Genomic DNA, 25,543 nt, shown 5'->3' with positions numbered 1-25,543 from the left:
ACCTTCTCCCCTCAATTTTTTCTGCCCTATTTTACCGTTCTTCTCCATTTATTTTCTATTCTTCACTCTACCTCCAAAAATAATTTATTTAAAATTTCACCATGTTGAATTCTTCTAAAATACTCGCTTCCGCTTTAATTAATGGTAATAACGATTCAACATATAAATTATTAGCAAAAGATGATTCAAAACAAGTTTTAACGGAGGATTGTCCTCTATCTTCCAACCCATCTAAAGTTTTGAACTATATAGACGAAAATGTGAAAATCGAACGACAGAGTAAATAGTGCAAATTTTGAAAACAACATCTTTAGGCCCTATTTGGTAGAGATTTTGAAAACAATAGATTAAATGAAAACATAGTTGTATTTCATTCTTGAAAACAAAGTTGTATTTCACGTTTTCAGACATGTGTTTGGTAGCATAATTCATAAATTGAATTATAATCTAAATAATTGTAAACTAATAGTTACCTACAAAATATTAGTTGACAATAAATTATTATTAAAGTATTTATGAACATGTTTTATATTAAGAAAATAGTATCATTGTTGTTTTGCAGAATTTAACAAAACATATAGATTATTTAAGAGGATTCAACAAAATATAGGGACCAAAATTTCGATCCTATAAATTATATAATATCACAAAACAATTTTGATATAATTTTTTATAGTAAAATATGTCGATAAATAAAATAATAATAATTTATTATCCACTAATATTTAATATTTAGTAGATAATTAAAATTAATTTACAATTATTTTATCCGAAAACATGACATATAACTTCCTTCCTACTTAATCTCGACTTTTTAAATTTCTATTTTGAGATTCTAAATAAAAAGAAAAAAAAAAAAAGGAAAGAAAGAGGGAAATCCTCTCTCTCAACCCTAACTCAGGTCTCTCGATATCAATCACTCTCTCGCCTCGCCGAGCCACGAGCGCCGCCTCCCTTCGACCGCTGCAGTCGCACGCCGGCGAGCCTTTTTCCATCTTTGCCGGAGTCGCACGTCGGGACAGAACTGAAACAATATTATTCCAAAGATCATTTTGTCTGAGCTGGGCTACAAACTTTCCCTCTGATCTTTGTCTCCCACAATTCGCCAGTGACGACGAACCAGTTAGCGAATCCTTCTGGATTCATAGCACAAGTTCGGCGAGACCGAGAACTACAGTAGGTGGGGTAATTTCCTGTTTACTTCCGATGTGATTTATGTCTGAAATTCATTTACCGTTCCATGCTCTAATAGAGGTTAATCTCGAGGAAACTTTTGCAGATTTCGGAGTTTCAGTTTCAGCCCCAGATTTGTTTTTGTCTGTTTGTTTGTTTGTTTGTTTGTTTGTTTTTTTTTTTTTTTTTTTTTTTTTTTTTTTTTTTTTTTTTTTTTTTTTTTTTTGTTCTTAATAAATTACAGCAGGTATAATTGTGATTGAATCTATATGACTATTTTTCTACAATTGCAGTAGCTGCGAGCTTGTTGTTTTGTTCAAAATTTTCTGTCACGGACAGTCGACCACTAGACTTACACGTCATAGTTATGAGTGTTGCTTTTGATTTTTCTCTTGTAGATGGCATACTCGTTACATGTTGGAATTGTAGAAACTGTTTTCACTTTATTCTTTTTTGCCTCACATTATCGATGTTACATTACAATTGATTCTACATTATGCTGCTAAATAACGAGCTCATATGTATCAAACTTGTAAATATGGTTTGTTTATGGTAATACAATGATAAACTTTGGGGTTTTCTTCATTTAGAATTTGGCTGAGATGCACAGTCCAGAGAAATTGGATGGCGATTATTCTGCCAATGAGGAAAGCAATGTCTTGTCTGAATTGGAGACTTCCATTAGTCCCAATGGTGATCTCCAGGAAGGAAATGATAGTGAAAATAAGAATTTAGGTAATTCTAATGCTCTAGCAAATGGGCTCTCTTCCATGCTTATCAACATCATAAGGGATTTTGACTCCAAAGCTGATGATACTCTTAAAAGCCAGAGTCAGCTTTCGTCTTCCCTTGATCGTCTTACTACAGGTAAAATAGAGTTTCTTCCTTTTACTTAACTAATTATAGTATAGCTTTGAAGATTCTGTCACTTGCCAGGTTTAAGGGAAGTTTACACATCATAAATGATTTTCTCTAATTATTACCGTTTTCTTGGCTTGGATGCAAAAATTGCAGCTTCTGAATTTCATGGCCTTTTCAATGTTGTGAAAAGTTATTATTTTAACTGTTAACAGAACTGGATCAATTACTTGAAGATGCACCTTTCCCATTCATCATGCAGCATGCCTCAAGGATTTCTAATGTAAGAAAGAGAGTTTTGTCACTGAATTCCATCTTAAGAACTATACAACGAAGAGTGGATAACATAGATCGGGCAATCTCGATGGGCAATCTACCAGGTGATTGACTTCGCTCTTCAATGGGTTCAATTTGACTGTCTTTTTATGGCTTCTAGTTTAATGCAAACTTATTGGATAATATCGTTGGTTGTCAAGGTTTGTTCAACAACATTCCTATTTCTTGTTTCTAAAAGAACACGCATATATAATGACCCATGTTTCTTAGTCTCTCCATTTTATTGGGAAAGAAAGGTATTATCATAATTGATTTTTATTTTCTGTCTTTTTATCTATTCAACATAAAAGTGACAAGAGTGAGAGTTGATGAAGTTGTTCGGTATCTACTTTCCTGCACTCAGTAAAACCCAACAACACAAGGACAAAAGAGAAAGTAGCCAAAACAGAGCAACACTCTCTCTATTACGATGTCTAATGAAATCAAGGAAAGCAAAAGCATACACTGAAAAGGAAAAGTACGAAACAGAGAAATAAAAAAGATGACACAAGAATGGAAAACACTAAACCGGCCAATTGGAGAGGGCTAGCGATCTCTCCTTCCAAAAGCTGCTAGGCTTTTCCCTAAAATATTCCTTGCCTACTGAGCCTTCCTCCTTTCTGTTTATAGTACAACCTCGTGATCCCCTCCGTCATTCCCTTCCCTCCTCACGGTTATTTCCTCCTTCCACAATCTTTGGTGTAATTCTCCTTCTACCCTTCCTCTTATAGGTATGTATGTTTGGGGGTTCAACAATACCGCCCTCCTCGAAACACACCTTGTCCTCAGGGTGGAGTTGAGGAAATTGTTCCTTCATCAAATACACCAATTCCCATGCCGCTTCACTTTCTAGTAAGCCCTTCTATTTCACTAACCATTCATTTGCAGCCAACTCCTTATTCCAGCGTATTCCCAGAATCAATTTCGGTACCATCTTCGATTCGAACTCTTCGGTCAAGGTTGGAGGGTGCTGTTGCACTTGGACTTTCTCGCCCAATTTCTTTTTCAATTGGGAGATATGGAACATGTTGTGTATGTTAGCCTCTGGTGGTAATTCCAACTTATAAGCCACCTCCCCAATTTGTTTCAACACTCAGTAAGGACCATAGAACTTTGGGGCTAATTTTTCACATCGTTTCCTTGCTAAGGAATGTTGTCTATAAGGTCGAAGCTTCAAGAATACTTCATCTCCTACCTCAAAATGCAGCTCTCTCTTGTATAAATCAGTTTGTTTCTTCATTTTGTTCCTGGAAACCACCAAGTGTTCTTTTAAAGCATTCAAGGCTGCATCTCTAGCCATCAATTGTTGTTCTACCAAATCGTTTGAAGTTTTCTTCTCCCTGTACAATACTAAGGGTGGAGGCTTTCTCCTAAACACTGCCTGATATGGGGTGGACTTAATCGAGGAATGGAAAGTGGTGTTATACCAAATTTCAACCCATGATATCCACTTACTTCACTTTGATGGTTGCTCATTACAAAAACATCTCAAATAGGTCTCTAAGCATTGGTTTACTCTTTTTGTCTGATCATCCGTTGGAGGTTGGAATGTTTGTTAGATTTTATGTCCTAAAACTCGTAGTTTGTAATATCATATTCTTGTTCAATAAAACTGTTATTGAAAATCTTTAGTAAAATTAAATTCTATATTCATGAATCCAATAAACTAAGGCTCCGAGGCTATTAAGTTTAAGTTTGAACTTTATGTAGTGACATAAATGTGGATCAAGTTTAAATATATAGTTAAAATAGTCTATAGTATATGAATAAGGTTGGGCGTCTTATTCTGGGGACACTATGGATGCGACCCATTTTGTAGTTTGTACAAACGATGTGATCCTAAACCGTTCATGTGGAGACATGAAAGTGGGGACATCCTATGTAAAGAGTTTACAAGACTGAACTATGAAATAGTCACTTTTTGTGTTCTAAATGCCGTTTTATGTATAAAATTGACCATTTCGTTAATTGATGACCTAGGTAACTTAATCTTAATCTTGAGCTAACTATGAATTCCTGTTCACTCGGAATTATCCTTAGATCTGCATAGGTGAGAGTAGCTCATTATCGCTGGCCTAATAAGCCTCTCATTTCAGAGGTAAGATCAGGTAGATAGCTGAAAATATAGGATGCAAGACGAAATTCACCCCTACTTGTTATAAGGATAGTAGATACGTTGTTCCCTTTAGTACTGAATCCAGGTCTTGAACAAGGGGCCCCACCTTCTCCTTGGCCCGAGAGGGGTTCGGTTTATAGGTTGGACCTTAAACCAATTGTTCATTAGAGGATCAGAGGATCAGTGGAACGAAGATGAGATGATCGCAACCCAAGAAGAAGAGCCAATAGTAAATGAAGAAAGGAAAACAACACAACCGTCCTTAAAACAACCACCAATAATAGAGCTAAAGACCCTGCCTTGTCACACCCCCTCCTAGATTACCCTTCTTAATCCAGAAGTGAATGTGACGACAGTAGTTACCAACCATTTTGTGGCACTTACTGCCTAACTAACATTCTTAACCTGTTTAGATCCCTGGAGTACATATATAACATTCACCAAACTAATGAAACTTTAAAAATAACCTCAGAACACCAGGGATCAACAACAACATAATTACATTATATTAACACATACAGAGTTCAGCGGTCCCAATATATTTTACTAGTCCCTAATATGAGCAACACATATGTACAGACATTTACGGAATAAACACCTGAAACTTCTCTCTAGACTTTGGACTTTTAATTGGAGTCCTTGAGTGGCGGAGCAGCAGGACAGCTAACCTTTGGGGAGATGACCACTACTTGGGAAAAGAAAAACATTTGAAAGAATGAGCTACTCGCCCAGTGAGTGACTTAATAAAAACATAAATCTCATGCTTAAATTGAAAGTTAAAAAACATTATACTGGAACTAAAACATGTCAAGCAACGTGTACATAAAACTTTTAAAACCATTGTATCTGAAAACATAGCTAAACTGATTCCCGATTGAGAGAGAACCTTTTTGCTCGATCTCTCAACGTCAGATATCATGTTTAAGAGAGAACCCTTTTATTCGATCTCTCAAACATAAGCTTGGGCAGAGGTGAGAACCCTTTTGTTCAACACCTGAGAGAGAACCCTTTTGTTCAAGCTCTCAAACATAAGCATGGGCTAGGGTGAGAACCCTTTTGTTCAACACCTTCCAGCCAATGCTAGGAAAGAACCCTCGTGGTTCAGTCTTACTAAACTGATTAACTGTCATACGTGCACATAGAGCAAACTGGATCTTGACGTCAAGGATCATAACTGAAGCAGGGTACCACTGCTTATCACTGAACTGAGTGAATTATTTTGATACCTTCTCTAAGTACTTCAATACCAGAATCATAACTAGGTATTATAGCTCGGATACCTTCTCTTTGTACTTCAGTATTGAGCTGAAAATACCTGATAGGAAAACATTTTCATAAAACATGCTTACTGAAATCTTGATCTCATAAATCATAGTTTTCACAAGAACATCATTTGCTAACGCAGATCCCGATCAGAGACATTGTGCTTGCCGGCGTATGGATGAAGTGGAGAGGAAAGCTTCCCTCTCAGGCTTACTTTCCCGGTAGAAGTGACCCTTCTGCACAGAGCTTCAGCTTCGGGAATCGGAAGGATTTCTTGCTCGGAGACTCACTTTTCAGCCTTGTCTCGTCGTTCTCTCACATTTTCTCTGTAAAGTCTCTTCAGACCAGCCTCCTTTGCAATGAATTCAAGGATGCTATTTATAGACAAGACCTTGGCTCTTCGTATTGATGGTCCCACTGTGTAATTCTGATAATTCCTACCATGACATAATGGAAAAGTCCTTTCTGCTCCACGATCAATCTGTTAGAATCGTACAATAGAAAGCTGTACACTTGTCAGAATCGTCTGCGAATGCGTTCCTCTTCACATCTTCGATCGATCGCCACATGCAGTGTTGTTGTTTTGATTATCGCGTGCGGTTGAAATGCGTTGATTGCTAGAGTCCATGATCGATCGTCGCATGCGCCGTCATTGTGTTGATCATTTCTTCGTTCTTGATCGATTGACGCATGCGATATAGATGCGTTGTATATTTTGTCCTCGAGCCATTAACGCATGTGGTGACCTATTTCCTGCAAAACAGAGACTGAAACATTCTATTTTTCCATCGCAATGGGGTTAGTGGATGCGTTCACGACATTTTATAATTTTCGTATTTCTCAGCCAATTCTTATACTATCGACGCAACTTTCCCTTTTTTTTGCTGCATTATCTAAATAAAACAACATAAACAACTTGTATTTCTACAAGTTATCACTATTGTATGTGTGTTGCATGATCGCATAACATGAACGCATCCTAGGAAGTGTTAGCTGAACCATTTCTCAACCCGTTCCCTGCATATTCATCGCATCTTCCGTATTATCAACTCTTTTCTTAACTCTGCCACATACATTTATTTTATACCGCAAACAACAACCCAAAAACAACTATTTGATTTATTGGTTACCGCGTCTTCTTAAAAATTATCACCGCATACCATTTTCCTTAGTCCTTGAAATTCGACCTTGGACTTGTCAGGAAACTCAGTAGGATTTATACTTGGATTCTGCTGAGAAAACTTGTTGCACAACGCATTCCCATCACTGTAATTCATTCCATTATTTCACCGCATAAAATAATGCATCACTGACGATAACCTTCAAGGTCGGGGAAACGAAAGTGATCTTAAGGGGACCCAACTCTAGCAAGGATGGAAGTAACCCTGAAAATGATGGTGAAATCGTGGCAACTGGAAGACCAGAGTTTTCTGATCAATTGTCGAGCGTTGGGGGTGCCACGGGGGGATAGTGATATGTTAATGAGTGACTCTGTTGGGGAACTTCAGCCAAAAATCGAGCAACTTCAGCAAGAGTAGGGGGACGTGTTCCACATGTCTAAGGGGCTACTTCCCACCCCCCAAGTGGATCACTAGATCCAATTGAAAACGGGTACTGACCCAGTCAATGTGAGGTCGTACCGTTACCCTCACACACAGAAGAATGAGATCGAGAGGTTGGTGCGAGATAATAGAAGCCGGTATTATTCGCCCAAGCTTAAGCCCGTTTGCCAGTCTGGTTATCCTAGTCAAGAAGGACGGAAGTTGGCGTTTCTGTGTGGACTATCGGGCATTGAACTGTGCAACCGTACCTAACAAATTTCCAATTTCGATGATTGACGAGCTGTTTGGACAAATTGTATAGGGCCAGGGTGTTCTCGAAGCTCGACTTAAAGTCCAGTTACCACTAGATATGGGTACGACAAGAGAACATACCCAAAATCGCGTTTCAGACTCATGAGGGGCACTATTAGTTTTTTGTTATGCCATTCGGCCTTACCAACACCCTTGCAGCTTTCCAAGCCCTTATGAATAAGGTTTTTCGTCCTTACCTTCGAAAATTTATTTTGGTCTTTTTTGATGATATCTTGATTTACAGTAGGGACATGGTCTCCCATTTGGAACACATTAATGATAGTTTTCCAACCCTTACGTGAGCAGAGTCTATATGCCAATCAGAAGAAGTGTCAGTTTGCCAAGACTTGGATTGAATATTTGGGCCATTGGGTTTCGGTGAAGGGGGTCGAGGCAGATGAAGGGAAGATTAAGGCTATGATAGAATGACTGTGTCTGAGGAACGACAAGGAATTGAGAGGTTTTCTGGGCCTCACGGGCTATTACCGTTGCTTTGTGGCCAACTATGGGTCAATTGTTGGCCCACTCACGAAATTGATAAAGAAGAATGGGTTCGATTGGACTGAGGATGTCACCCGAGCCTTTGAAGCTTTAAAGGCAGCAATGATGACACTCCCGGTGTTAGCATTACCAAACTTCAACCTCCCATTTGACATTGAAACAGACGCATCAAGTATCAGCCTTGGAGCAATTTTGTCACAGAACCGGTGCCCCATTGCGTACTTCAGTCAAGCCCTTATAGCCTCAGGTCGAGAAAAGTCAGTTTATGAGAGGGAATTGATGGCTATCGTTTTGGTCGTGGAGAAATGGCGCCATTATTAGTTAGTCCACCGATTCATTGTGTACACGGATCAGAAGGCTCTGAGATACATTCTGGAATAGAGGGACACCCTCCAGGAGTGCAAAAGTGGGTCACGATTTTGAGATCAGATATCGGGTTGGACCGGAGAACAAGGTGGTGGATGCGTTGTCCAGGATCCCAACGATGCTCAGCTGAATGTGATTACGGTTCCTTCATTGATTGACTTGTTGGTGGTTGACAGAGAAGTTCAAGAAGATGAGAAGTTGAGAGGCATTTAACAAGGTGATTCGAGGGGAAGAGATGGCTCCCAACTATTCAGTGCATAGGGGAAGACCCTTTTGCAAGGGGAGGTTAGTCTTGCCCGTTCATCAAGTCTGATTCCGACCATACTTCACACATTTCACAAATCCATTGTGGGAGGTCATTCGGGATACTTGAAGACTTACAAGAGGATAGTGGCCGAATTTTTTTGGGAAGGTATGCGATCAGATGTGAAGCACTATGTGGCTCAATGTGATGTCTGTCAGCGAGCTTTGTCTCCAGCTGGGCTGTTACAGTCGTTGCCCATTCCAAACCGAATGTGGGAAGATATATCGATGGACTTTGTGGAAGGGTTGTCTCGTTCAATGGGATTCGAGGTGATTTTGGTTGTGGTGGATAGGTTAAGTATGCACACTTTACAACTCTGAGTCACCCCTACTCGGCCAAAACAGTATCCACGATTTTTATCAAGGAGGTGGTACGTCACCATGGTTTCCCTCACTCCACTGTATCAGATAGGGATCGGGTTTTCCTAAGTTTTCCTAAGAACTTTTCCAGTTGCAAAAACCTTGATCACATCTTCAAATTGAAGTGGTTTTATATTTGATTCACATGCAAGCACTGAAGTTCAGGAACATTGACACTTCAATCATCTGAAATTCAGTGGGCAAGGTGTGTAATTGGAGGTGATAGACCTCCTAATTGGAGTTTTGTAGATTTTTCCACTAACTCCACCAATTTTCAATTTTGTTATTTAAAAAAAAATCTAATTAATTATAAAATTAACTAAAATTTAATTTAATTAATTCATAATTAATTAAATTCAAAATATAAAAATTCAGTTTCTCAAATTGAATTGAAAGTGAAAATTAATTCGATTTTTTTATTAATTAAACAACAATTTAATATCAAATATTAAATTAATCACACATTTAATTTTAAACATGAATCCTATTCATGTAATTAATATTTAAACAATATTTAAATATTATAAACTCCCCAATTCTGTTTAGTTTCAATAAATTAAACGTTAATTAATTATATCAAATATAATTATACAAATCCTAATTTGAATTTTGAACTATTCAAATTCAAACCTTAATTTCAATTTGAATATTTTCGAACTAAAATTCAATTTGAACAATTCAAATTGATATCATTCTAAATTCACTCAATATATTAATTCAAAGTGTTTGTGTTTTAGAGCTAGTAGAGGGACCTTATGGACCTACAGATCATGAGCTCTACCGATTTGAGATTAATTGGCTAAAACTCTCTAGACCAAATTAATCAGTATTTGTTATCAATCAAATTACACCACTATAGCTTGATAGTTGCATTCTCCTCACTGTAGATATATTTGAGTCCACATGATATAACCATAACTAGTAAGTCGACCCTTCATAGGTTTTTGGTAATAACAGTAGGGTCAATATGCTGTTTTACCCCTGATATTACTTCTTAAGTTCCACTGATCCCCTAATGAACAATTGGTTTGTGATCTAATCACTAAACCGAATCCCTAAATCGGGCAGGCGTGAATTCCTTATTGTACCCTATGTCCCCAACTATCTACCCGGTTTTACCCCTGAAATGGGAGGCTTATTGAGTCAGCACGCCAACCTCACCTATGCAAATCTAATGATAATCCTGAATAAACAGGAGTTCATAATTAGTTCAGGATTAAGATTGAGTTACCTAGGTCATCTAAGCGAAATAGTCAGTCTTAAATAATAAACAACGTTTTAAAGTGACTTACTTCTTGGTCCGATCTTACGCAAACTGATTGCATAGGATGCCCCCACTCCTCATGTCAATAAATGAACGAATCAGGATCACTTCGTTTGTAGCACCGTTATAAAAACTTGTAACAACTACAGAGTGGGCCACATCAGATAGTGTTACCAGAATAAGACACCCAACCTTATTCGTATACTATAGATCATTTTGACTATTTACTTGAACCTAATCCACTTTTACGTCTCCACATAAAGTTCAAGTATTCATATAATAGTCATGAATCTTAGTTTATTGGATTTAGACTTTATAAGTGCAATTTATAGATTCAATAACAACTTTATCGAAGTAATGTTGAATAACATCTTTATTGATAATAGAATATGTTTAACTTTATAAACTACGAGTTTCAGGACATACAACCCAACAGAAGGAGTGTTTGACTTCCCCTCGATAGCATCTATTCTAACTCACTAAGTATCGTTGCAAATAAATAAAGAAATATGGGTACTTTATTACTTTTGCTAAAATTGGATTTAGATACATAAATCTAATAGAATTTGTTTATTATTTAGTAATGTCGAACTCGATTATATAACTACTAACTTCCTATATATTCAATGCAGAAGGGTACTTAAACTGGAAGTCAAATATAAATACAATACTAGTCGTTGATAATTTGAGGTTTGTTTTAATGGGGGAATATCCACCTATTTCCAGTTCAGATGCTAATCTAAATGTTGGGGAAGCCTATGACAAATGAGTTCAAGCTAATGAGAAGGTCAAAGCCTATATCTTAGCTAGGATATCCGATGTGCTCAATAAGAAGCATGAAGCCATGGTCATTGCACGTGAGATCGTGGCGTTGTTGCAAGAGATGTTCGGGCAACCGTCTTCCTCGGTACGACATGAAGCTATAAAATACATCTACAACTCCTGCATGAAAGAAGGGGCTTCTGTTAGAGAACATGTCCTGGACATGATGGTCCATTTCAACATTGCAGAAGCTCATGGCGTTGTCATAGATGAAAGGAGTCAAGTTAGTATGATAATGGAATCTCTTTCGAAGAGATTTCTGACGTTTCGTACTAATGTAGTAATGAATAAGGTTGATTACGATTTGACCACTATTCTGAATGAACTATAGACTTATCAATCCTTGATGAAAAATAAAGAAAATGAAGCAAATGTTGTTTCACAAAAGAAATCTCTGAAATCTTCCTCTGGAACGAAACTTTCAGAGAAAAAGAATTTTGTTTCTTCTTCAAAGAATAAGAGTACCCAGATGAAGAAAAAAGAAAAAGGGAAGAAGAAAACCCCTGCTAAGAACAACAAAAATAAAGCACCAAAAGGAAAATGTATCCATTACAATGAAGACGGGCATTGGAAACACAATTGCCCGCAGTATCTTACTGAAAAGAGAGCTGAAAAGACAAAACAAGGTAAATCAGATTTACTTGTAATTGAAACGTGTTTAGTGGAAATTTCTCACTTAACCTAGATATTAGATTCAGGCACCGCTAACCATATTTGCACTTATCTTCAGGAAACTAGTTCTTGGACTCAGCTTTCAAAGAATGAAATGACTTTCAAGGTGCAAACGAGTGAAGTCATTTCAGCAGAAGCAATGGGAGACGTCAAGTTATATTTTGGAGATTCTTATATTTTGCTTGAGAATGTATATTATGTATCCAAAATGAAAAGGAACTTAATCTCCGTTTCTTGTTTACTAGAAAATATGTACAAAATAACTTTTGATATCAATGAAGGGTTCATTAGTTCAAGAAGTGTTCATATTTGTTCTGTTAAACTCGAAAATAACTTGTATGTGTTAAAAATAACTGACGCAAAAACCATTTTAAATATAGAGATGTTTAAAATGGTAGAAACTCAAAATAAAAAATGGAATATTTCTCCCAATGCCTATCTTTGGCACCTACGACTTGTTCACATAAATCTCAACAGGACTGAGTGGTTGATAAAAAATAGGCATCTAAATCAGTTAGAAGACAGATCATTACCTCCATGTGAATCATGTCTTGAGGGTAAAATGACCAAAAGATCTTTTACATGAAAAGTTCTTAGAGCCAAAGAACCTCTAGAACTCATCCATTCAAACCTTTGTGGTTCGATGAATGTGAAAGCTCGAGGAGGATATGAATATTTCGTCAATTTTGTTGATGATTATTCAAGATATGACTATATTTACTTAATGAGTCACAAGTATGAAACTCTTTGAAAAGTTCAAAGAATTTAAGATAGAAGTTGAAAACTTATTAGATAAAAGAATCAAAACACTTTGACCAGATCGAGGTAGTGAGTATATGGATTTACAATTCTAGAACTATCTAGTAGACCATGAAATTCAATCCCAACCTAGAGCACTTGAAATACCACAACAGAATGGTGTTGCAAAAAGGAGAAATCAAACCTTGTTGGACATGGTTCGTTCGAAGATGAGTTATGATCAACTATGTCAATCCTTTTGGGGGTATACAGTACAGACTGCTGTACATATTTTGATCATGGTTCCCTCAAAAAGTGTTTCTGAAACATCGTATGAGTTATGGAGAGGACTTAAAGGTAGTTTACGTCACTTTAGAATCTGTGGATGCCTGACACACGTGTTGGTGCAAAACCCCAAGAAGTTGGAATGACGTTCAAAATTATGCCTATTTGTAAGATACCAAAAAGAAACAAAATGTGGACTATTTTATGATCCTAAGAAGATAGTATTTGTATCGACAAATGCTACATTCTTAGAAGAAGATCATATTAGGAGTTATCAACCTCGTAGTAAATTAGTATTGAGTGAAATAAGCAGAGAAACTACAAATAGATCGACAAAAGTTGTTGATCAAATTGGTCCATCAACAACAGTTGTTGCTCCATATGCTTCTCAAGAGTTGAGAATTCCTCGACATAGTAGGAAGGTTGTACGTCAACCCGATCGATACATGGGTTTAGCAGAAACTCATGTCATCATACTTGATGACGACTTAGAGGATCCATTACCTTTTAAATAGGCAATGGAAGATGTAGATAGAGATCGATGGACTTAAGCCAGACCTATAAATGGAGTCAATGTACTTCAAGTATGTCTGGGAACTTGTAGATCAACCAGTTGGGGTTAAACCTATTGGTTGCAAATGGATCTACAAGAGAAAATGAGACCAAATTGGCAAGCTGCAAACCTATAAAGCTAGACTTGTGACAAAAAGTTTTACCCAAAGAGAGGGTGTAGACTATGAAGAAACCTTCTGTCCTGTTGCCATGATAAAATTTATAAGAATATTTTTGTCCATTGCTGCATATTATGACGATGAAATATGGTTGATGGATGTTAAGACAGCCTTTTTAAATGACCATCTTGATGAAAATATTTTCATGTCTCAACTAGAAGGGTTTATTGAACAGGGTCAAGAACAAAAAGTTTGTACGCTTAAAAGGTCAATTTATGGATTAAAACAAGCATCTAGATCCTGAAATATAATGTTTGATATTACGATAAAATCTTATGGCTTTGAACAGAAGGTTGACAAACCTTGTGTTTACAAGAAGATAGTCAACAAAACTATAGTCAAGTTTCCTTGCTGATATAAAGAGATGGCTACCATCACAATTCCAAATGAAATACTTAGGAGATGCTCGGTATATTCTTGTGATCCAAATTGTTCATAATTTCAATAATAGAAGTCTAATACTATCTCAAGCATCTTATATTGACAAGATGTTATCATGGTAGAATATGCAAAATTCCAAAAAGAGTATGTTACCTTTTAGACATGAAGTTCATTTGTCAAAGGAACAGTGTCCTAAGACACCTCAAGAAGTTGAGGAAATGAAAAGAACTCCATATGCATCAGCAGTAGGGAGCCTGATGTATGCCATGTTGTGTGCACGCCCCAACATATGCTTTGCAATTAGAATTGTCAGTAGGTTCCAGTCTAACCGTGGACATGGTCATTGGACGACTATCAAGAACATCTTCAAGTATCTTCGGAGAACGATGGACTATATGCTCGTGTATGGGTCTAAGGATTTGATCCTTATGGGATACACTGATTCTGATTTTCATACTAATATAGATTCTAGGAAATCTACTTTAAGATTAGTTTTTACTCTTAACGGAGGAGCTATAGTGTGGAGAAGCATCAGACAGAGTTGTAGCTGACTCCACGATGGAAGATGAATATGTAGCTACATGTGAAGCAGCTAAAGAAGCAGTGTGGCTATGCATGTTCCTGATGGATTTGGAAGTAGTTTCAAATATGCATCTGCCTATCACCCTGTATTGCAATAGCAGTGGAGCAGTTGCCAATTTAAAGGAACCGAAAAGACACAAATGCGGAAAACACATCGAAAGAAAGTACCATCTCATCAGAGAGATATTATAGGAAGGAGACGTGATAGTCACGAAGATAGCCTCAAAAGATAATCTTGTCGATCCATTTATGAAGGCTCTCTCGGCTAAAGTGTTCGCGAGCCACCTGGTCAGACTAGGACTTCGAGCTTCATAATCAAGGGCAAGTGGTAGAATGCCAAGGGTATATAGATGCCTTAGTTTATTGTATTTTCTCTCTATTTTCTCAACATTGTAAACATTATATATTTGTATATATTTGTAACTCACTGAAGTATTAGTCCAAGTGGGAGATTGTTGAGAATGTCATAAAACTTACAGTTTGTAATTGTTAGAAACATATTCTATTTATCAATAAAAGTATTATTGAGCTTTTTTCATTCAATAAAAAGTTATTTATATTGCATTTTATCATAAAAATCCAATAAACAAATCCAAGGCTATAATATGAATACTTTAACTTTATGTGGAGACATAAAAGTGGATCAAGTTTTAGTATATAGCCAAAATAGTGTATAAGTATATGGATGGGATTGGGTACCTCATCTTGGTAACACTATTAGATACAACCCACTTTGTATACTGATACAAATTATGTGATCCGTAAATCATTCATGTGGACACATGTAAGTGGAAGCATTCTATGCAAAGGATGTTTGCATAAGACCGGACCTCGAAATAGTCACTTTTTCTTATAATCATCGTTTACAGTTAAAACTGACTATTTCAAATTTGATGACCTAGGATAACTCGTCTTAATCTTGTGCTAACTATGAACTCCCGTTTATTTAGGATTATCCTTTGATCTGCATAGGTGAGAGTAGTCTAATAGCACTGCTAAATCAACCTCCCATTTTGGAGATAGGACCAAATAGATAGTTGGGAACATAGTCCTGCAAGATGGAATTCACTCCTACCCAATTTAGGGTTAACAGATAAGTTGTTCTCTAAAGTATTTATTCTTGATCCTGAACAACGAGGCCCCGACCTCTCATGATCGAGTGGGTCATGGTTTATTAGTTGAACTATAAACCAATTGTTCAATAAAGGTTCAGTGAGAGCTTAATGAGCAAGATGTGTTTATAGGGGTAAAATGGTAATTTTGACCTAGCTATAAATATGAACGACCTATGAAGGATCGACTTACTGTTTATGGTTAAAATGGACAGAAATATATCTACAGTGAGGAGAGTGCAACTATCGAGCTATAGTGGTGTGCCTCGATAGTTAACGAATATTGATTAATTCAGTCTAAAGTGTTTAGCCAATTAATCTTAAATCGTTGGAGCTCATGATCTGTAGATTCATAAGGTTCCTCTATTAGCTCGTAAAATTATATCTTGGATTAGTGAATTGAGTGGATTTGAAATATTTAAAATCGTAATTAGGGTTTAGAATTTAAAGTATGCAAATTCAATTTAGGGTTTAGATAAGTATATTTGATATAATTAAACGTAATCTGAGAGATTATAATATTTAAATATTGATTTAAATATTAGATTACACGAATAGGATTCATGTATCAATTTGGTATTTAATTAATTTAATATTTGATATTAAATTATTATTTATTTAATTAATTATTTAAATACAACCTTTTCTTTTTAAATTTAAATTCAGATTTGGTTTTTTAACTAAGTTTAATTTTGTTGAAAATTAAACGAAAATTGAAAAAGAAAAAGAAATTTAAAATTGATTTTCAATTCATAATGGATTTCTCCAACATTTTCAAGCTAATTGAGGTGGATTAATCCATTTCCTAACACCTAAGCCCAATAAATCATGTAGCTCAAGGTGTCAAGTTTCTAATTAAGAGAATGCCTACACGAGTTAGATTGATAAATACTCCAAAATTTGAAATTAGAGAGGTTCATGCAAAGTATATTCCAAATTTCTGCATTTTCTCCTAGACCCTTCTCTTTCCCTTCACCTAATTGAGATGATTCAGAGATTCCACCTCTCAATCCAAGTTAGAGGATAGTAGAGAAGATCATTGTGATGGTCCTCTATCAATTTGGAGATCCAATTCGTTGAGAGAAGCTGGAATTGCTGAGTTTCAACAAAAGTATTGTGTTCTTGAAACCCTCTCCTTTGAAATTAGTTTCAATGCATGCTTTTAAACTAAAATTAAGTGTAATTAGAGTGCTTATTGATAGCGGGCAGAATTGCACATTATTACAGTACTGAGTTATTAAACAATGAAGGTTTGCATTGATAAAATATGTTAGATTGCGTCCAAAAAGAATTAAGTTCATAATATTGCGGTCGCATGCGTTCATAGCATTAGAACAGTTAACTTTGGAATTTTTAACGCAGGGCGAAAAGTGCGATCACATGAAATCAATGGTCGAGCGCAGCATTACCGCAAGGCTTTACGGTGATTGGTGTTCGCAAACATCTGCCCAAGAAGGATTGCCACATAGAGCCGACACAACTTGGTGGGCGCATCTGGGTGAAAAGCATAATTAATCACGATGGGACAGAAAGCTGATGACAGTTGAATTCGAATTAAGTTGACAAGCCGCTAACGATAACAAGTACACTCAGCTTTTCGGTGACAAATATTTGGCGCATCAGTCAGAGAATTAAAGCCTTCCCATCTGTGCAATGATAAGAGAGAAGCCGCTTTTCACTCTGAAGCTCTATAAATACCGAAGGCATCCTTTAGAAAAGGGGTTCGGTTAAGCCAGTTCAGCAAGTTTGGAGACTTAGATAATTTTCCTTTAGATAGTTTAGCCTTGTTCTTAGATTTTCTTTTATTTTAAGGTGGAAGAGAGAGAAAGAGGTTGTGTCGATAGATCGTTTCGGTGAGCTTGGGAGAGTGCCAGAAGCATCAAGATCAGAGAGAGGGCCAGCTTCTGCGGAAGTAGGAATATCTTTTGAATCGAATAGAGTTGCCAGTGTAAAAGCCTTGGGCAACAAAGGATTGCTATCAGGCTCTCTACCTTTATCTTTCATTGTTATTTTGTATTCAAACACAGTTATAGAAATGGAATTCACTTCTCTATATCTGTTCACTCTCTGTTTATTATGCATGAGTAGCTAAATCTGTTGAATGGGTTGAGAAGCATTTAGCTAGCATAACTGGGGATATTCATTCTATGCGATTATCTTGTATTATGTATGCTTATTTCGTCTATTAGAGATACTCGGGAGGGTAGTCTAAGGATAGAATCTAGGCTTGGAAAAGTCAGGTTAGAATCTAGGCTCGGGAGAGTCAGGTTAGAACACATAATCAAGAGATAGAAGCTTAAGAATAAGCAATGTTTGCTATTAATGCATCGCATGCATCCTAGAGATAGGATATGATTGTGTACAAGTCACCTTGTCTTTGTGTGCAACTTGCATCATCGCATAGGAAAAGAGTAGAGACTTAGGAATAAGCTCTATGGACATTTTTGCATTCAACACATGTGTCCTAGACTTAGGAGCACCGCATTTTCATTGAAAAATGATTTGCTGTTGCATGAGTGTAGCAGGATCGCATAGTCTGATGCATTCCCAGGAAATGCTAGCTAAAGACCTTCTCAACCCGTTCCTCCACATACTCAATGCATCTATCACATAATCACACTTTCTCGAATCCGCTGCATTTATTTAATTTATTACTACAGCCAACAAACACCAACAACTATTTAAGTTACTGGTTATCGCAAAGTCTTCCTGAGAATTACCACCGCATATTGTTTTCCCAAGTCTCTGAGTTCGACCCTGGACTTACCAGGAAACTCAGTGGGGTTTACACTCGGATTCCACTTAGAAAACTTGATTGCCCAATACATTTTCATCATCGCATTTCATCCATAATTGCACCTCATAAAATAATGCATCACTTATTGGTTCTGATTTCTTCTATGTTAGTTTACTCTATCACATTCAACACAATCTTACTGCGGGGTTTATGCTCCCTCAACACTTTATTTTATTTAAGATCATGAAAGTAACCACCTCTTGTTCCTTGAGGGTAACCTACAAATAGGCATAATTTTGAATGAGGTTCTAATTTCTTAGGATTTGCTTCAAGCACATGTGTTAGGAAACCTTAGATCTTGAAATGGTGCAAAGTAGCTTTACAACCATTCCATAATTCCAAAGGTGTTCTCGTAACAAACTTGGATGAAACACAGTTCAAAATATAAGTTGTAGTCTGTACTGCATAACCTCAAAACAAGTCTGGTAGGGAAGCATAACTCATCTAGATCGAACCATGTTCAATAGGGTTCGATTCCTCACTTTCCGATACACCATTGTGCAAAGGTGGGATACATTTCCATGTTCTATAAAATAGTTCTAGAATGTAAGATCCAAAAACTTTCCACCCCGATCATATTGAAATGTTTTAATTGTTTTATTTAATGCATTTTCAACTTCAGCCTTAAACTCTTTGAACTTTTCAAAAGCTTCAGACTTCTATTGCATTAAATAAACATACTCATATCTTGAATAATCATCAGTAAAAGTGATGAAATATTCAAACCCTCCTCTTGCTCTAACATTCATCAACCACAAAGATCTGAATGTACAAGCTCTAAGGGTTCTTTGGCCCTATGACCTTTTCCAGTAAAAGATATTTTAGTCATTTTGTCTTCACAACATGACTCACACACAGATAAAGAATTTTCTTCTAACTCTCTTAGAAGTCCATTCTTAACTAATCTCTCAATCCCATTAAAACTGATGTGTCCTAACCTTAGGTGCCAAAGTCGGGAATTTTCTTTAGGAGAAATTTTAAGTCTTTTAGTTACTACAGTTTTAAACATTTCAGTATATAGGAGGGTTTTAGTTGCTAATAGTCTTAGCACTTATAAATTATTTTCCAACTTAGCAGAACAAATAACTATACCATTCTTGAAAATAAACGCTTTATTTACAGTGAAATGTACAAAATAGTTTTGTTCAATCATACACTTTACAGAAATTAAGTTCCTCTTTAATTTAGGAACAACAAATACATTTTCTAATAAAATATATCTATTATGTAAAGTAAGTCAAAGTCCTCTCACTGCCACAGTTGAGACGACATACCCAGTTCCAACACGCATCGTCATCTCCTCAGCTTCCAGTTGCCGCCAAGAACTAATTCCCTAAAATGAAGAACAAACATGGTTAGTGGCACTTGAATCAATTATCTAGGCTGAATCATCATTCTCCACTAAACAAGTCTGAATACAAGTAAATCACATTTACCTTGCTTGACCTTCTTCTTTTCTGTCAAGTATTTGGGATAGTTTATCTTCTAATGTGTCACACCCCCTCCTAGATTACCCTCGTAACCTGGAAGAAGATGTGATGGTAGCAGTTACTAGCCCTGCTGCACTTATGTCACACCCCCTCCCTAGCCTTAGCCCCCAAGACCTGAAAGGGAGTGTGAGGGTACACTAGTCGTATTCCAAGACAACATCTAAATTTAACATTTCCCTCTATCTATTAAATACTTCAACATGTTTACAACACTCTATCTAACTTCCATATACATAGTTCAATTTCCTATATTCTTTATTACATGATCCGAGCCGTGCCCTAAGAATTTACCAATTCCTGGTGTGTTAATGGTTAGTAGACTCCTTCCTGAATGCTCCACTTTGCTACCTGGGGGGGGAGAAGGGGGTATAAGAAAACATTTGGAAGAGTGTGGGGAGTGTGAGCTACTAAGCCCAGTGAGTGGTTCTTTTAGAATAATAATCACTTTGCAAAACATATTTTTGGGAAATCAATCACATAATCACAATTCCAGTATAATTTATGCATGATCATGTGTACATTCATTCAATTATCAACCTCCAGTTCCATGCTATACGTGGCATGCTCATATCATAGACACATTATCAATCACAACAACTTTTTATGGAAACTTTCCTATAACCCACTTTTCCCACCAATGTGCACATCGACAATTCTTTTCCCACTAGTCATGCTTAGGTAACTTGACTATATTTCTCGCCGGTCGTCACCAACTATTATTTTCCGTCGACCGAGACCGACTATATTTTCCTGCCAAGCATCTTTTATTAAGCATGCTAATTTATGTAATCTGGGTATAATCTCAGTTTCCATAGAAATTTCACAAGCAATATCATGGCAACAACATAACATCATAAGCATGCATTTGGCACTTACATATGCATTTATCCACATATCAACGCATAAAACTAAGTAAACACTCACCGTTAGCAAGTTTTTCTATTAAAATCACCTTGAGAATATCTTCTTGAGAATTCCTCCATATCAATGGAAATTCCTCAATTAATATTTGTTATATGAATAATGTCAAACTAGCCAAAATACTATTATATAATGAAAACACCAGCTTACCCTACTTCAATTTAGCCAAAATAACAAAATTAGCCTCTTTAGAGGTTATTTGGACCGTGGTAGGCTGCTGGGCGTTTGGCAGTAGGCAGGGTGGGCGTGTTGTGCCGCACAGGGGACTGGCGTGTTTGGGCGTGCGTTGCGTTGGGCGTGATGCATCGTATGGGGGAGGCAGCTACGCTGGGCTGGTACGCGGGATGTGTCGAACGAGGTGCGCGCGGACGGACGGACGCAGTGCTGTGTGCGCGCAAAGTGTGGACTGGCTGTGCATCCAGCTGACTTAATGCCTCACCAACGCAAACTTGTTTCTTTTGATCTCCAATCAACTTGGCAGCCTAATAACTCAAACGTCACTCTCTTAATATGCTCTCAACACACAATTTAAGTGATGGTATGAATAAATTCCTCTTGCCCAACCTCTCTATTTATAGCCATTTCAAACTCACCCCATGGTGACAACTCAACTCCCATTTGTCTCACTTTGGAGCTACCAACACTCATCTACCCAACCTAGCCTTGAGTTGTTCTCATTTCAGCTTGCCAGACAAAATCCTTTTTTGCATGAAATCTCCTTCACCCACCTCCTACTTGAGGTGATAAGATTTTAATTGCAAGAAATCTCCTTTGTCCACCTCCTACAAGAATTTTGTGTGATCCTCCTTTTGCCACCTAAATCACTTAAATACTTCACATATTTATCTACTTAAATTGTTTAAGACTTATGCTCGCATACCATTGGCATCCTCCCTTGAAGTTCTCCATCAATTAGCCTTACCTTTTTATTCTTAACGCATAACAATTCACCTTTCCTTCATTAAAGTCCCACTTAGCCAACGCATGAGTTGGCCATCACCAACGCATAGGGTGGCTGCTCACCCTTGACGCATGACTTGCTAGGTGTGCTTGCTCGGCCTACTAAGCATGGACGCATGGTGCTGACCATCGACACATGGTGTGTTGCATAGGCGCTTGCGCGCTTGGCCGCATAGGCATGCTCGACCGCACAGGCACTCTCAGCCGCATAGGCACTCTCGGCTACGTGGGCGTCTCGCTGCATGGGTGTGCGCTTGGCATAGCGCATCGACGTATGGCTACTCGGCAGACTTGGCAGCGCTTCGACGCATAGAATGGCTTGCTCGCTTGCCCATTTGACCCATAGTCTGGGCGCTCATCATACACCATCGATGCATGGGCTGCGCACTCGGCATACACCGTCGACGCATGGGCTGTGCGCTCAGCATACACCATCGACACATGGGCTGCACACTCAACATACTCCATCGACGCATGGGCTATGCGCTTGTCCTTGACGCATGGTTGCGTGCTTGGCGCATGGCCTGTGCGCTTGGCTTCAACGCATGGCCTGCGACCTAGCATGTTCACTCGATGCATGCTTCCTGCCTGTGACCACATGGCTCATGTATGCCTTTGCGTTGGTTGTATGCAACCCTTAGCCATTTTTTCAAGTTTTCTTGCTTCCATCCTCCATACCTTCTTGCGTCCAACATGTTTTAAGCCCTTCATAGGCGTTTAGATTTCTAGTCACCTTTTTGGATAATTTTTTATGTTTTTCTCCCTTTGCTCCAATATCCTTACTTAGGATTTTTCTTCTCTATTTAACCTCCCACTTTAGATTTAGTGTTAGGGTCTTACATTTTCCCTTCCCGAAAAACCCACATTCTTCCAAGCCCTAGCCCATTTTGCCTTCTTATCTCCCTTGGTCTCACTCCCCTGTCCCTTCCCGTTTCTGTGAGGCCTATTTCGGATTTCCTATTTCTGGCTTGATTCCTTCAATTGTTCACTGGTTAGTTCGGCTTTTTACTGTTTCTTTTCACGAAACTAGAAATTTCTCTAACTGGAACTGTTTTATCTGAACTTTTTTCATGTTTCTCTCTCAATTTTCTCAGTGTTTTCCTATCATAAAGCAAGGTTGTAGCTAGTTATAGAGATTGAAATGGCAAAGGAGAAAATCCAGATCAGGAAGATCGATAATGCCATCGCGAGGCAAATCACTTTCTCCAAGTGTCGGAGGGGACTTTTCAAGAAAGCTAAAGAGATTTCTGTTTCCTGTGATGCTGATGTTGCCCTCATTATCTTCTCCTCCACTGGAAAGTTGTTTGAGTATTCCAACTCAAGGTTTCTCTCTTTCTTATATTTTATTTTTTCCAAAAACAAAAACTGTAATCGGTTTCCCACGTTTTCTGAGTTCTGCGTTTCCTGAACCTACTTTAATTCCATTTATAAAGGACAATATATTACTAAAAAAGGCGAGAACCGTGACAAAAATAAAGAGCTAACCGAAGAAAACACATGTAATTTGCTTACAACAATCTTATAGAAAAAGATGAGAACAAATAAGGATATTAACCAATTTGATAATAGATATAAGAGGATATTCTTGTAAAGTAGTGCCTCATAAATTTTGTCATAAACAAACAGAAAAGGCTAAATGAAAACTATAAATCATGCCTCGAGCCTCGCTTTCTCATCAACAACGAGGTTTATGGTAATAGTGATGACTGAACTTTTCAGTCACTCAATTCTAACTATTGCGGTTATGATAACGATAATGGATATAAGAGGATATTTTGGTAAGTACATTTTTGAATACTTGCAGTTTTAAGCCAGTTTCTAAGTGTTTTCAAGTGACTTTAATGATATGGAAATTCCTGCTTGAGAAGTTATAATGTGCTTATTTCTCTTTGGACCAGATTGGATTAGAATGTAACACCCGTTTATGACTCATGGGTACTATTTATTTGTAGTTTAGATTTGATTCAAGGTGCTTGAGTTTGTGGGTTGCACTATGGTAGTTTGTGGGTTATTCATGCATTATGGTAGTTTTTGTGACAACTTTTGAGATTTGAAGTACATTGTGAGCTAAATTTGCTTATTGATGTATGTGTTCTTGAATGTTCATTTTTTTGGGAATTCTAATAGTTCTGTTGAGAACAGTGGTGGTGAAATATTTTTCGGAGTGTGTTTCTTTGAACAGGTTCAAGGTAAATTTTTGGTTTTGTTGTGGTAGCATCGTTATGCTGCCGAAAATTTTGAAAAAGATTCTTGAAAAAGAAGTAAAGATTTTGAAAAAGAAGATTCTCTCATTTATTCAACTATTGAGTTTTCTTGTTTTGCATATGCAACAAAGGAGTAAAGATTTGGTATCGCAACCTCTTTATGCTTTTTCTTGGGGAACTCTAGATCCAACACATTCACTACAAGAATTTTGCCTTGAATGTACCATTTATACACATTCCCAATAAACACGGTTAATTGAATATGAATTTTGATCACATTTTCACTTTCAATCCTTTGTCTTAAACCTTTTTTATTTGTGATCCTTTGAACAACAATGGTCAGACAAAGATGTCTATAACTAGACATTGCTGAAGTTGGAGGGGTCTGTTCAAGAAGAATTATGAAGAGATCCATACTTACTAAGTGGAGAGGGATAGTAAACTCATAATATTTGTATTATTTGTAATTTGTGTTTTCAAGGCCTGAACTATTGTACGGCCTTTTAAATTATAATTTTATAGCAAAATTTACGGATTAAATATAATAGATTTACAATCCATACATGAATAATATGTCATAGCCACAGTGTTCGATGATGATGTGTCATGTTATACTTTTTGACCGAAAAAATAAATTTGGCAACAGAATTTAAAAAAACGGACAATAATTGATAAAACAGACAGATTCTGGGCTTCAATGTCGGTTTAAAGGACTTCAGCTGCAATCGACATTAAAGGGTTTTAATATCGGTTGCAACCGCATTAAAGCCCTTTATTGTCGATTGCAATCGACATTAAAAGGCTTTAATGTCAACTGACATTAAAAGGCTTTAATGTCAACCGACATTAAAAGGCTAATAACACTATCTTTAATGTCGGTTGTCAACCGCATTAAAGCCCTTTGATGTCGATTTAAAACCGACATTAAAGTCTGAAATTCTTCTAGTGTTATCTTTGAAATTAAAATTTAGATTTTTTCTTATTTTTTAAATTATTATTTTTAGATTTATATTTTAATCTTCATGTTCATTTATTTGAGCTTCTATTTTTTTTTTCAAACTCTATTATTCATAATAACAGTTTCACTATTAAACTTTTATAATAAAGTTTTCTTTTTAAACTTTACCGGTAGTAACAAACTAGTTGAGTTCAAATGCATGAAAAATGTTTTAACTATATATTCAGATCGAACTAAACCAACACTAAGAAAATGATCTTATCTTTCGTTTAGTTATAAAGGAAGTTATTTCTAGTTCTCATCTTTTGAGCAAAATTTTCTTCCATCTGTGCTTTTTTTTATCGTGCCTTTTTGGACTCCTACCATCCGACCATCTCGAGATTTAGTCCCTTATTGACGAGAAGTTAGTTAAAAAAAAAATGAACCAATTCTCTGTGTATTTTATTTAGAGGGCAGAAATAGATTGATGTTTTCCATCAGAAAAAGTTGATGAACTTTATTATGGTAATCAGAATCCT

General features: G+C 36.9%; 1 protein-coding gene across 12 annotated transcripts; it reads left to right on the top strand.

Annotated features, from left to right (window-relative positions):
- Positions 1-808: 808 nt before the first annotated feature.
- Positions 809-24,664, top strand: LOC120085558 (SNARE-associated protein-like protein). Of its 12 annotated transcripts, none has more exons than XM_090317944.1 (5): positions 809-1,180; positions 1,764-2,040; positions 2,247-2,411; positions 11,008-11,820; positions 11,925-12,165. In XM_090317944.1, the coding sequence occupies exons 2-4, from the start codon at positions 1,776-1,778 to the stop codon at positions 11,139-11,141; spliced, it is 564 nt and encodes a 187-aa protein (XP_090174070.1). In that variant the 5' UTR covers positions 809-1,180; positions 1,764-1,775; the 3' UTR covers positions 11,142-11,820; positions 11,925-12,165. The 12 variants fall into 12 exon arrangements, with proteins under 12 accessions (XP_090174070.1, XP_090174069.1, XP_038897521.1 ...); XM_090317943.1 differs by having other exon boundaries at positions 11,005-11,820; XM_039041588.2 differs by having other exon boundaries at positions 830-1,185; positions 11,005-11,820.
- The last annotated feature ends 879 nt before the right edge of the window (positions 24,665-25,543 follow it).

This window comes from Benincasa hispida, chromosome 9 (genome assembly GCF_027475165.1).
Source record: "Benincasa hispida cultivar pf3 chromosome 9, pf3_genome.v1.1, whole genome shotgun sequence".
Classification (NCBI taxonomy): Eukaryota; Viridiplantae; Streptophyta; class Magnoliopsida; order Cucurbitales; family Cucurbitaceae; genus Benincasa; species Benincasa hispida.
Note: the sequence above shows the minus strand (reverse complement) of the source record. Positions and strands in the feature narration are given on the sequence as shown.

What these genes read in the sequence shown, in the direction of transcription:
- LOC120085558 (XM_090317943.1), top strand. Translation starts at nt 1,776, where the DNA reads ATGCACAGTCCAGAGAAATTGGATGGCGATTATTCTGCCAATGAGGAA. An exon ending in CCTTGATCGTCTTACTACAG is followed by an intron (nt 2,041 to 2,246) that starts GTAAAATAGAGT and finishes AACTGTTAACAG; the next exon opens with AACTGGATCAATTACTTGAA. An exon ending in CTCGATGGGCAATCTACCAG is followed by an intron (nt 2,412 to 11,004) that starts GTGATTGACTTC and finishes TATTCAATGCAG; the next exon opens with AAGGGTACTTAAACTGGAAG.